This window comes from Lampetra fluviatilis, chromosome 55 (assembly GCF_964198595.1).
Source record: "Lampetra fluviatilis chromosome 55, kcLamFluv1.1, whole genome shotgun sequence".
Classification (NCBI taxonomy): domain Eukaryota; kingdom Metazoa; phylum Chordata; class Hyperoartia; order Petromyzontiformes; family Petromyzontidae; genus Lampetra; species Lampetra fluviatilis.
Genome location: NC_136329.1, coordinates 1,464,667 through 1,475,894, shown reverse-complemented (window position 1 = coordinate 1,475,894; position 11,228 = coordinate 1,464,667). Strand labels below are relative to the sequence as shown.

Sequence of the window (11,228 nt, the reverse complement as noted above, 5' to 3'; positions counted from 1 at the left end):
GGCGCGCCATCGGGCGCGTAGAACACGGACGACACGGCGCGAGCCGCAATCCGCGCCGCCGGAAGGCGACAAAAACGGAGCAGCGTGGTGCGCACTGCGCTGCAAGCAGCGCGGCGCGCCGCGCCGCTCGACGTGTGATACACGGAAGACACAGCGCGAGCCGCAACCTGCGCCGCCAGAAGGCGGAAAATGGAACAGCGCGGTGCGCACAGCGCTCCAGGCAGCGCAATGCAAAGGCAACCCCGACGCCTGAAGGAGGAGGCTGCGCATGCACGCACGCACGCGCGCATGCACGCGCGTATGCACGCGCGTATGCACGCACGCACACACGCGTGCATGCACGCACGCACACACGCGTGCATGCACGCACCCGTGACAGCTCGGCGTGTCCGACGACGTGATGTGACGCGGCGCGCGCCGTTGATCTACACCGCGTTGGACGGCGAGTGTGTGGGCGACGAGAGGCGGACCGGGCGCGAAAGGCTAATAAAGGCGCAGCATGAGCAGTGCCCCAGCGGTCCAAGAGGGTGACTCGCACGCGTAAACGCACGGCACCGGCGGTATGACGCACAGCGTGGCGCTTCGGCACGATGACACGTGCGGTACCAAGGCGCGCGAGCGACGGAGGTTTGGCGACACGGTGCGCGCGAGCGATGGAAGCGCGCGCGCGGTCAAGGGTTTTTTTCTCTCGCTTTTCCCTCGTGGTTCCACTTTGTTGTCCATTGTGGCGTTCTTTTTGGTGGTTCCAGCCGAACATGATGGAAATGTGACGGTCGGCGACCAAGACACCCGAAACGCAAAACAGCTGTGGCACAATTGTTGCCACGGCAATAAAAGCGCTTTAAAAGTCAAAAGTCTCTCTCTCTCTCGCTCTCTCTCTCCCTCTCTCGCTCCCCCTCTCTCTCTCTCTCTCGCTTTCTCCTCCCCGTGGCCGCATGGATTTTTCTCCAGCTCCTTCGGGGGTTTTCCCTTCACATTTAGATTCCACGACGCCACGGTGGTCGTAAATCACCGCATCTCCGTAAGAGCAAATTTTTGTTATTACGCACTCCATCACGGATGCGCATCGACCACACGTTGCAGTAAGGCTCTCTGAAACAACAACAACGTTTTGAGTCCCTCGCAGAACTGGCTCAGACTCGGGGATGGATCGCGAACGCGCTGGCAGCGTGTTCCCCCACGTGGGGGCCGGAGACCCCAACACGCACTCGCCAGAGACCCCAACACGCACTCGCCTGAGACCCCAACACGCACTCACCAGAGACCCCAACACTCGCTCGCCAGAGACCCCAACACGCACTCGCCGGAGACCCCAACACGCACTCGCCGGAGACCCCAAAACGCACTCGCCGGAGACCCCAACACGCACTCGCCGGAGACCCCAACACGCACTCGCCGGAGACCCCAACACGCACTCGCCAGAGACCCCAACACGCACTCGCCAGAGACCCCAACACGCACTCGCCAGAGACCCCAACACGCACTCGCCAGAGACCCCAACACGCACTCGCCTGAGACCCCAACACGCACTCACCAGAGACCCCAACACTCGCTCGCCAGAGACCCCAACACGCACTCGCCGGAGACCCCAACACGCACTCGCCGGAGACCCCAACACGCACTCGCCAGAGACCCCAACACGCACTCGCCAGAGACCCCAACACGCACTCGCCAGAGACCCCAACACGCACTCGCCAGAGACCCCAACACGCACTCGCCAGAGACCCCAACACGCACTCGCCAGAGACCCCAACACGCACTCGCCTGAGACCCCAACACGCACTCACCAGAGACCCCAACACTCGCTCGCCAGAGACCCCAACACGCACTCGCCGGAGACCCCAACACGCACTCGCCGGAGACCCCAACACGCACTCGCCAGAGACCCCAACACGCACTCGCCAGAGACCCCAACACGCACTCGCCAGAGACCCCAACACGCACTCGCCAGAGACCCCAACACGCACTCGCCAGAGACCCCAACACTCGCCAGAGACCCCAACACGCACTCACCAGAGACCCCAACACGCACTCGCCGGAGACCCCAACACGCGCTCGCCGGAGACCCCAACACGCACTCGCCAGAAACCCCAACACGCACTCGCCAGAGACCCCAACACGCACTCGCCGGAGACCCCAACACGCGCTCGCCGGAGACCCGCGGGGATCATAGCCGTGAAACGGGACGAGAAGCTTCACTCGCCGATGTCATTTTACTTTCATTGCGCAGGAGCATTTCGCAGGGCGTCGATCGGCATCGTCCGCACAGACACTTGAGAACGACAGAAACCTCACACGACGAGTCAGAAACCTCACGCGACGAGTCGGAAACCAGACGCGTTCGCAGCCACGTCGGAGGATGCCTCATAAATCGAGTTTCTGTGTCGTGAGAGGGTAATGAGTGAGTGAGTGGTGAGTGAGTGGTGAGTGAGTGGTGAGTGAGGGAGTGGGAAGTGAATGGGTAGTGAGTGAATTACGAAGTGAGTGAGGTAATGAGTGAGTGGCTGGTGAGTGAGTGGGTAGTGAGTACTGTGTGTGCGCGTGCAAATGTGCGTGTCAACGCGTGTGTCTCCGCGTGCGTCACCGCGTGCGTCACCGCGTGCGTCACCGCGTGCGTCACCGCGTGTGTCACCGCGTGTCAGAGGTCGCAATCGGGTACCCGATACCCGTACCCTACCCGATACCCGGCTACCCGTACCCGGCTGGATACGGGTACCCGTATGCGACCCTGGTGCGGTCGGGTACGGGTAGGGTACGGGTAAGGAATCAAAACCCGTTTGCAACCTCTGCCGCGTGTGTCACCGCGTGTGTCACCGCGTGTGTCACTCGGTGTGTCACCGCATGTGTCACCGCGTGTCACCCCGTGCGTCACCGCGTGTCACTCCGTGTGTCCCCCCGTGTGTCACCGCGTGTGTCACCGCGTGTGTCACTGCGTGTGTCACTCCGTGTGTCCCCGCGTGTCACTCTGTGTCCCCCCGTGTGTCACTCCGCGTGTCCCCGCGTGTGTCACTCTGTGTGTCACTCCGTGTGTCACTGCGTATGTCACCTCGTGTGTCACTCCGTGTGTCACTCCGTGTGTCACTCGGTGTGTCACTCGGTGTGTCACTCCGTGTGTCCCCGCGTGTGTCACACTGTGTGTCACCTCGTGTGTCACACTGTGTGTCACCTCGTGTGTCACTCCGTGTGTCACCTCGTGTGTCACTCCGTGTGTCCCCGCGTGTGTCACACTGTGTGTCACCTCGTGTGTCACTCCGTGTGTCACCTCGTGTGTCACTCGGTGTGTCACCTCGTGTGTCACTCCGTGTGTCACTCCGTGTGTCACACTGTGTGTCACCTCGTGTGTCACTCCGTGTGTCCCCGCGTGTCACTCGGTGTGTCACCTCGTGTGTCACTCGGTGTGTCACCTCGTGTGTCACCTCGTGTGTCACCCCGTGTGTCACTCCGTGTGTCACTCCGTGTGTCCCAGCGTGTGTCACTCCGTGTGTCACTCCGTGTGTCACTCCGTGTGTCACCGCGTGTGTCACCGCGTGTGTCACTCTGTGTGTGTCACCGCGTGTGTCACTTCGTGTGTCACCGCGTGTGTCACTCCGTGTGTCACTGTGTGTCACCGCGTGTGTCACTCCGTGTGTCCCCGCGTGTGTCACTTCGTGTGTCACCGCATGTCACTCCGTGTGTCACTCTGTGTGTGTCACGGCGTGTGTCACTCCGTGTGTCACCGCGTGTGTCACTCCGTGTGTCACTCCGTGTGTCACTCCGTGTGTCACTCTGTATGTGTCACCGCGTGTGTCACTCCGTGTGTCACTCTGTGTGTGTCACTGTGTGTCACCGCGTGTGTCACTCCGTGTGTCACTCTGTGTGTCACTCCGTGTGTTACCGCGTGTGTCACCGCGTGTGTCACCGCGTGTCACTGTGTGTCACTCCGTGTGTCACTCTGTGTGTCACCCCGTGTGTCACCGCGTGTGTTACTCCGTGTGTCACCGCGTGTATCACCGCGTGTGTGCGTCACTCCACGTGAGAGCCCCTCCCAGCGTCCCCCTCCCCTCTCCGCCGCTCTCCCACCGTCCCACCCGCCGCCATCTTGGCGCGAATCTTGGCGACGTCGGTGCGTGCCGCCTCCTCCCTCTGGGCCTGGGAGTGGCGGGCAGCCTTCAGGTCCATCGTCACCCACGGCCGCTCACCACGCCGCTCACCACGCCGCTCACCACGCCGCTCACCACGCTGCTCACCACGCCGCTCACCGCCGTGCTCACGGCCGGCGGTGCGGAGAGCGGTGGGGGGGGCGGGGAGGGAGGCCCCCCGGAGCTCCGAGCCCCAACGTCGAGACCACGGACGGGGGAGCATCTCCACCACGGTCTATACGGGGACACGGGGAGAGAGACACGTGGGGAAAGAGAGACGGGGTGAGACACACGTGGGGTGAGACACGGGGAGAGACACACGTGGGGAAAGAGAAACGGGGTGAGACACACGTGGGGAGAGAGAGACACGGGGTGAGAGACACGGGGAGAGAGACACGGGGGTGAGAGAGAGAGACAGAGAGAGACACGGGGGGTGAGAGAGAGACAGACACAGGGGGTGAGAGAGAGAGAGACACGGGGGGTGAGAGAGAGACAGAGAGAGACACGGGGGGGTGAGGGGGGTGAGAGAGACACGGGGGGGGGGGGGAGGGTGAGCAAGCGAGAGAGTGAGGAGGTTTCCGCACCGTGTTCAGGGGGACTTCCTTGCCGCTGGGCGTCTGTGGGGGGGCCGCTGCCCCTCCCGCAGAGTCCGGGAAGCAGCTGTAGCTGGGGAGAGCGTCGCGCAAGTAGCTCAGATCGTCGTCCAAACGTTGTTCCAGGCGCAGGACCTCGATCAGGTGCACGCGCGGATTGTACAGCTCCACCACCAACTCCACGCCTGCAACGACAATAACCACCGCTCCTAAACTACCACACAACCACCGCACAACCACAAAAACTACCACCAAATCACAACATCCACTACAACTACCACTTAACCACAACTACCATTCAACCAAAACAACTACCACTCAATCACAACAACTACCACTCAACCAAAACAACTACCACTCAATTACCACAACCACCTCACTGTCCCTGTGTCCCCGTATCTCTGTCCCCGTGTCCCTGCTGTGTCCACGTGTGTGTCCCACCCTGTGTCCCCATGTCTGTGTCCCCGTGTTTGTGTGTCCCCGTGTCCGTGTCCCCGTGTTTGTGTGTCCCCGTGTCTCCGTGTCCCACCCTGTCCCCGTGTCTCTGTGTCTCCGTGTCCCACCCTGTCCCCGTGTCTCTGTGTCTCCGTGTCCCACCCTGTCCTTCGATGACGTTCCGCAGTGTGGCCGTGGCTCCCAGGCCACTCCCGGAGCGTTTGAGACAAATCCCCACGAAGCGCCGGACACGCCCGGGAGACAGAGCGTCGGACAACGTCACCGCAAGCACGCTGCCTGCACGGGGACAGAGACATGGGGTCAGAGACACGGGGACAAGGGGACAGAGACACGGGGACAGAGACACGGGGAGAGAGTCACAGTGTCAGAGACACCGGGTCAGATATACGGTGAGACACGGAGGAGAGAGACACGGAGAGAGAGACCCACACATACACGCACGTATTAACCGCTAAACACATCCATCACTCGTGGTGTGTGTGCATGCGTGAGTCTGTGTCTGGTTCGAATCATCTGGGCTGGCCCTGCCTACGATCCATCCCGGGTTTAACCTGCAGACTGCCTCACAGTGTGAGGAGCTGACAGACCCTTGATAGATCTGGGACACAGTCCCATCCATCATCGAGTCTATCTCTCTCAGTGTCTCACCACAATAGAAATCGGGGAGAGCCAGGAATTGTCTCCGTATCTCTCTCCGTCTCTGTGTCTCCATGTCTCTCTCTCTGTGTCTCTGTGTGTGTCTCTCTCTCTGTCTCCCTGTCTCTGTCTCTGTGTCTCTGTGTGTCTCTCTCTGTCTCCCTGTCTCACCATGATAGAAGTCGGGGATAGCCAGGATGTGTCTGTGTGTCTCCGTGTCTCTCTCTGTCTCTGTGTTTCCATGTCTCTGTGGCTCTCTCTCTGTCTCCGTGTCTCTCTCTGTCTCTGTGTCTCTCCTTGTCTCCCTATCTCACCGGGATAGAAGTCGGGGATAGCCAGGACGCGTCTGCGTGTCTCCATGTCTCTGCGCTGGAGGTGGAACAGCAGGGGGTTTGTGCGGCTCGGAGGACGGATGAACTCGGGGCTGACTCTCCTGGGAGACACGGGGAGAGAACGAGAGACAAACAGGGAGACAGATAGACACAGAGAGAAAGAGAGAGACAGAGAGAGCAAGAGACAAATAGGGAAAGAGACAAACAGAGAGAAAGAGACAAACAGGGAGAGAGAGACAGGGAAAGAGCGAGAGGCGAACGAGGAGACAGAGAGAGAGAGACACGGAGAGAGATGTTTAAGCTGCCGAAACTGGTCCAGAGTGCGTGTGTGAGTGTGTGTGTCATTGTGTGTGTCTGTGTGGGGAGCGGTGGTGTAGCAGTTGTCCGGCAAAACAACCCCTTACCTCCTCGCGGTGCCGGACGGGCAACGCTGTCATGGGCAGTGCTGTGGGAGGAGGGCCAATTCCCATTGGCCTTTCCCCTCATGGCTTCTGTGACCACCACAGCGGCCATAAGGGGGCTCTGGATGGGTGTGAGGGGCCGGTAACCCCTCCACCTTCAATTAATTACCGATAAAACCACGACGGAAAATTTTAATTAATAAGCTTGTGCTGGAGGCCCCGGGGCCCTTAGTGGCCTGGTCTCAGCTAGCTGATGAAAGTTGCGAGCGAGAATATAATCATCGCTTGCGGCTGGGGTTGGCATCGTCCCCCACTCCTCCTGATGTCGAGGGGAAATGGGCGAGGTTTAGGACTGTGGCTCATGCAGCTACAATGGCTGCTTTGGGTACACGGTCCAGACCTCCCCAGAAACCCTGGCTGACGGAGGAGGTGTTCAAGCTGGCTGAGAAAAAGCGACAGGCCCACTATCATCGTCTACAGCATCCCACGTCGGAGAATGAGGAGGCTTATCGCAGCCATCGCTCGGAGGTTCGGAGAGCCATGAGGTGCTACAAGGATGGGTGGTGGTCGCGGGTTGCTGAGGAGATGGAGTCTGCCTCAGTGGCCCGCGATCACAAATCGCTCTATAATTCCATAAAAAAGTAACCTGCAGCGCCACACCTATTACCATCATTAGGGGAAAGAACGGTGATCCAATCTCTGACCCCCAGAAACAGGTTTGCAGATTTGCTGAGCATTTCCGTGAGGTCCTGGGGGAGGGGGAATCCCTCAGCCTGGATAACAACGTGAGATAAAGTGGGGATGACCCTGCTGAGGCAGTGGTGCCTCAAATATTGTAAGAAGTCACCCCCTGTGAGTGGCTGGCTGAGGTGCCATCTGTTGAGGAATTACTGAAGGCGATCCAGAGTCTGAGACCAGGAAAGGCACCAGGCAGAGATGATCTCCCAAGCGAAATGCTGATGGATGGTGGCGTTTGTGCACAGACTGCCCTACATGACATCATAACAACAGTCTGGACTACTGGACGGGTTCCGCAGGACTGGAAGGATGCCCAGGTGGTCCCCCTCTTTAAGGGGGACCGCACAAACTGTAACAACTACAGGGGCATCTCACTCCTCAGTGTGCCGGGAAAGGTCCTGGCAAGGATTATTCAACATCGCCATCCTAGGCATGTTGAGGAGAGGCTTGCGGAGCCCCAATGCAGTTTTAGGAAAGGGCGGTCCTGCACAGACGCCATATTTTCTGTCCGTCTGCTACAGCAGAGGTGTAGGGAATTCCAACAAGATTTACATCTCTGCTTTATTGACCTGGTCAAGGCCTATGATACCATCAGTAGGCCTGGGCTCTGGGTAGTTCTTCGTGCTTTCGGAGTCCCTGACCCTCTGCTCACGATCATTAAGGACCTTCATGATGGTGAGCGGGCCCGGGTAAAGCTACATGGTCGGGAGTCAGAGCCATTCCCTGTTCACCTTGGGCTGCGACAGGGATGTCCTCTGACCCCAACACTGTTTACCATCATCTTTGACCATGTAGTTCGAGAAGCTTTCCATCTGGTATAGATAGTGGGAGGCTGATCGATGTCAAGGGATGGCTCCCTATTGGTCAACTATGTTACGCATGCGGATGCTCTGGTGATTGCTGCCCACTCTGAGGAATTTGAAACTTTGCTGCTGAACCTGCAGCATGCTATTAAGAGGTGGAGCCTTACGATCTAAATGGCTGGGACATGGGCTAGAAAAAGAGATGGACTGACGTGGCACAGGAGGATGTGGAGCTGAGTGGACATGCCGATGACAGCGGACTCAAGATCAGCCTCTCTGGAGGAGGGTCATGAAGGATGTTACAGGGACAGTTTGAGGCAGTCACCCTCCAGTAACAATGGAGGGTAGAGGAGGGACGCTCACAACAACGAGCGGAGCGCCGGGCAGCTAAAACACAGCAAGTGGGCACAGTAGAAGGCATAGATGGTGCATTTTCCAGTCATCGCAGTCAGTCGACCCATGGCACCTGCTGGGTCTGCCCCGTGACCTCCTGGTCATGTGAAGAGCCGTCAACACTTCACGTGGCCTTAAAGTGCACTTGGCCTGGCACAGGCGTTGTGGTGACGTCACCGCCACTAAGTGGTTATCAACAGCTGTTGATATGTGTACCCATTTATGTGTGTGTGGGTATGTGTCTTTATGTCTGTGTGTCTCTGCCTCTGCATCTGTATCTACCTGTATATCTCTGTCTCTGTCCCCACGTCTCTGTGTGTGTATGGGGGTCTGTGTCTTTCTGTGTGTCTTGTCTCCTGGGCGTCTCTGTTCTTGGTCCCTACGTCGGTGTGTGTGTGTCCCTATGTCTGTGTGTGTGTCTCTATATCTTTGTTTGTGTGTCTCTGTCTATCTGTGTGTGTCTCACGTCTCTATGGCGTCTCTGCTCTGATCTGGGTCCCTATCTCTCTGGATATCCCCGTGTGTACCTCGGTCTCTCTACATATCTGTGTGCGTGCCTCTGTCATGTGTGCATGTCTCTGTCTGTGTGTGTCTGTGTATATATATCTGTGTGTCTGTGTGTGTCTCTGTATATATGTGTGTGTCTCTGTATATATGTGTGTGTCTCTGTATATACATGTGTGTGTCTCTGTATCTGTGTGTGTCTCTGTATATATGTGTCTCTGTATCTGTGTGTGTCTCTGTATCTATATATCTGTGTGTCTGTGTGTGTCTCTGTATCTATATCTGTGTGACTGTGTGTCTCTGTGTATATGTATGTCTATCTGTGTGTGTCTCACGTCTCCTCGGCGTCTCTGCTCTGCTCTGGGTCAACGAGCACCGGCCTGCGTGGAGCCTGGAACCCCCCTGGCTCCGCCACGGCCGCTTCAGCAGGGACACCCCCCATGGGCCCGTCCACAGGGGCCCCCCCCACGGCGGCCGCACGCACGCGCCCAGACGCGGTGGTGAAGGCTCGAAGTGAGCCTGAGAGACACAAGGAGGAGACACGGTGAGCCTGAGACACAGAGAGTCTGAGACACAGTGAGACGCAGTGAGCCTGAGAGACACAGGGATACGCAGGGAGACACAGAGTCTCAGACACAGTGAGACACAGGGAGACACAGAGAGCCTGAGACACAGAGAGTCTGAGACACAGTGAGACGCAGTGAGCCTGAGAGACACAGGGAGACACAGAGTCTGAGACACAGTGAGACACAGAGTCTGAGACACAGGGAGACGCCAAGACGCGGTGGTGAAGGCTCGCAGTGAGCCTGAGAGACACAGGGAGGAGACACGGTGAGCCTGAGGGACACAGTGAGACGCAGGGAGATACAGAGTTTGAGACACAGGGAGACGCAGAGAGACACAGTGAGTCTGAGATACAGTGAGTCTGAGATACAGTGAGACAGAGTATGAGACACAGTGAGTCTGAGACACAGAGAGTCTGAGACACAGTGAAACACAGTGAGACACAGTGAGACACAGTGAGACACAGTGAGTCTGAGACACAGTGAGACACAGTATGAGACAGAGAGTCTGAGACACAGTGAGACACAGTGAAACACAGTGAGACACAGTGAGACACAGTGAGACACAGAGAGTCTGAGACACAGTGAGACACAGAGTATGAGACACAGTGAGACACAGTGAGTCTGAGACACAGTGAGACACAGAGAGACACAGGGAGCCTGAGAGACACAGGGAGGAGACACGGTGAGCCTGCGGGACACAGGGATACGCAGGGAGACACAGAGTCTCAGACACAGTGAGACGCAGGGAGACACAGAGTCTGAGACACAGTGAGACACAGTGAGTCTGAGACACAGTGAGACACAGAGAGACACAGAGTATGAGACACAGCGAGACACAGAGTATGAGACACAGCGAGACACAGAGTATGAGACACAGTGAGACAGAGAGTCTGAGACACAGTGAGACACAGTGATACAGAGAGTCTGAGACACAGTGAGACAGAGAGACACAGTGACACACAGAGAGACACAGTATGAGACAGGGAGACACAGCGAGACACAGTGAGACACAGTGAGACAGAGAGTCTGAGACACAGTGAGACACAGTGATACAGAGAGTCTGAGACACAGTGAGACAGAGAGACACAGTGACACACAGAGAGACACAGTATGAGACAGGGAGACACAGAGAGACACAGCGAGACACAGAGTATGAGACAGTGAGACACAGCGAGTCTGAGACAGGGAGACACAGGGAGACACAGAGAGACAGTGAGACACAGTGAGACACAGAGAGTCTGAGACACAGTGAGACACAGTGAGACACAGAGAGTCTGAGACAGGGAGAAGCAGAGACACAAATACAAAGACCCCCCCCCCCGCATTGAGAAGCAGCGCCGATTAACTTCGCGAAGGCTTTTGACACGTGACGGGCGGTCCCACACAGCAGCGGCAGATACACAACAACAATAAATAACAAATAGCGTCGATGAGAGGTGGCAAATAAGGAGTGGGGGGTGGAGTGAGCAGCCCCCGCTCCCGGCCGCCTTTGTCTCCCCTCCCCGCCGCCACTGACCGCATCTCGCCGCGTGGAGCACGCGGGCAGCCATCGCTCCGTGACCTTTGTGCGACCCCAAGCCTCCACTTCCGTGAGAAGGGAAGAAGGGGCGGGGCTTAAATGCAGGTGGGCGGGGCTTGTATGACGGTGGGCGGGGCTTATATGACGGTGGGGGGCTTGTATGACGGTG

At 57.9% G+C, this 11,228-nt stretch overlaps 1 protein-coding gene across 1 annotated transcript in view; it reads right to left on the bottom strand.

The window, feature by feature from the left end:
* Positions 1-2,163: 2,163 nt before the first annotated feature.
* The window catches only part of MRPL19 (mitochondrial ribosomal protein L19), a 200,443-nt gene continuing 191,378 nt past the window's right edge, over positions 2,164-11,228 (bottom strand). The window contains exons 2-7 of the mRNA XM_078879750.1: positions 11,057-11,099; positions 9,310-9,493; positions 6,118-6,236; positions 5,309-5,443; positions 4,703-4,896; positions 2,164-4,353 (exon numbers count right to left, since the gene is read on the bottom strand). Coding sequence (XP_078735876.1) covers positions 4,003-4,353; positions 4,703-4,896; positions 5,309-5,443; positions 6,118-6,236; positions 9,310-9,493; positions 11,057-11,090 — 1,017 coding nt within the window. The 5' untranslated portion in view covers positions 11,091-11,099 and the 3' untranslated portion in view covers positions 2,164-4,002. The remainder of the gene's footprint in view (positions 4,354-4,702; positions 4,897-5,308; positions 5,444-6,117; positions 6,237-9,309; positions 9,494-11,056; positions 11,100-11,228) is intronic.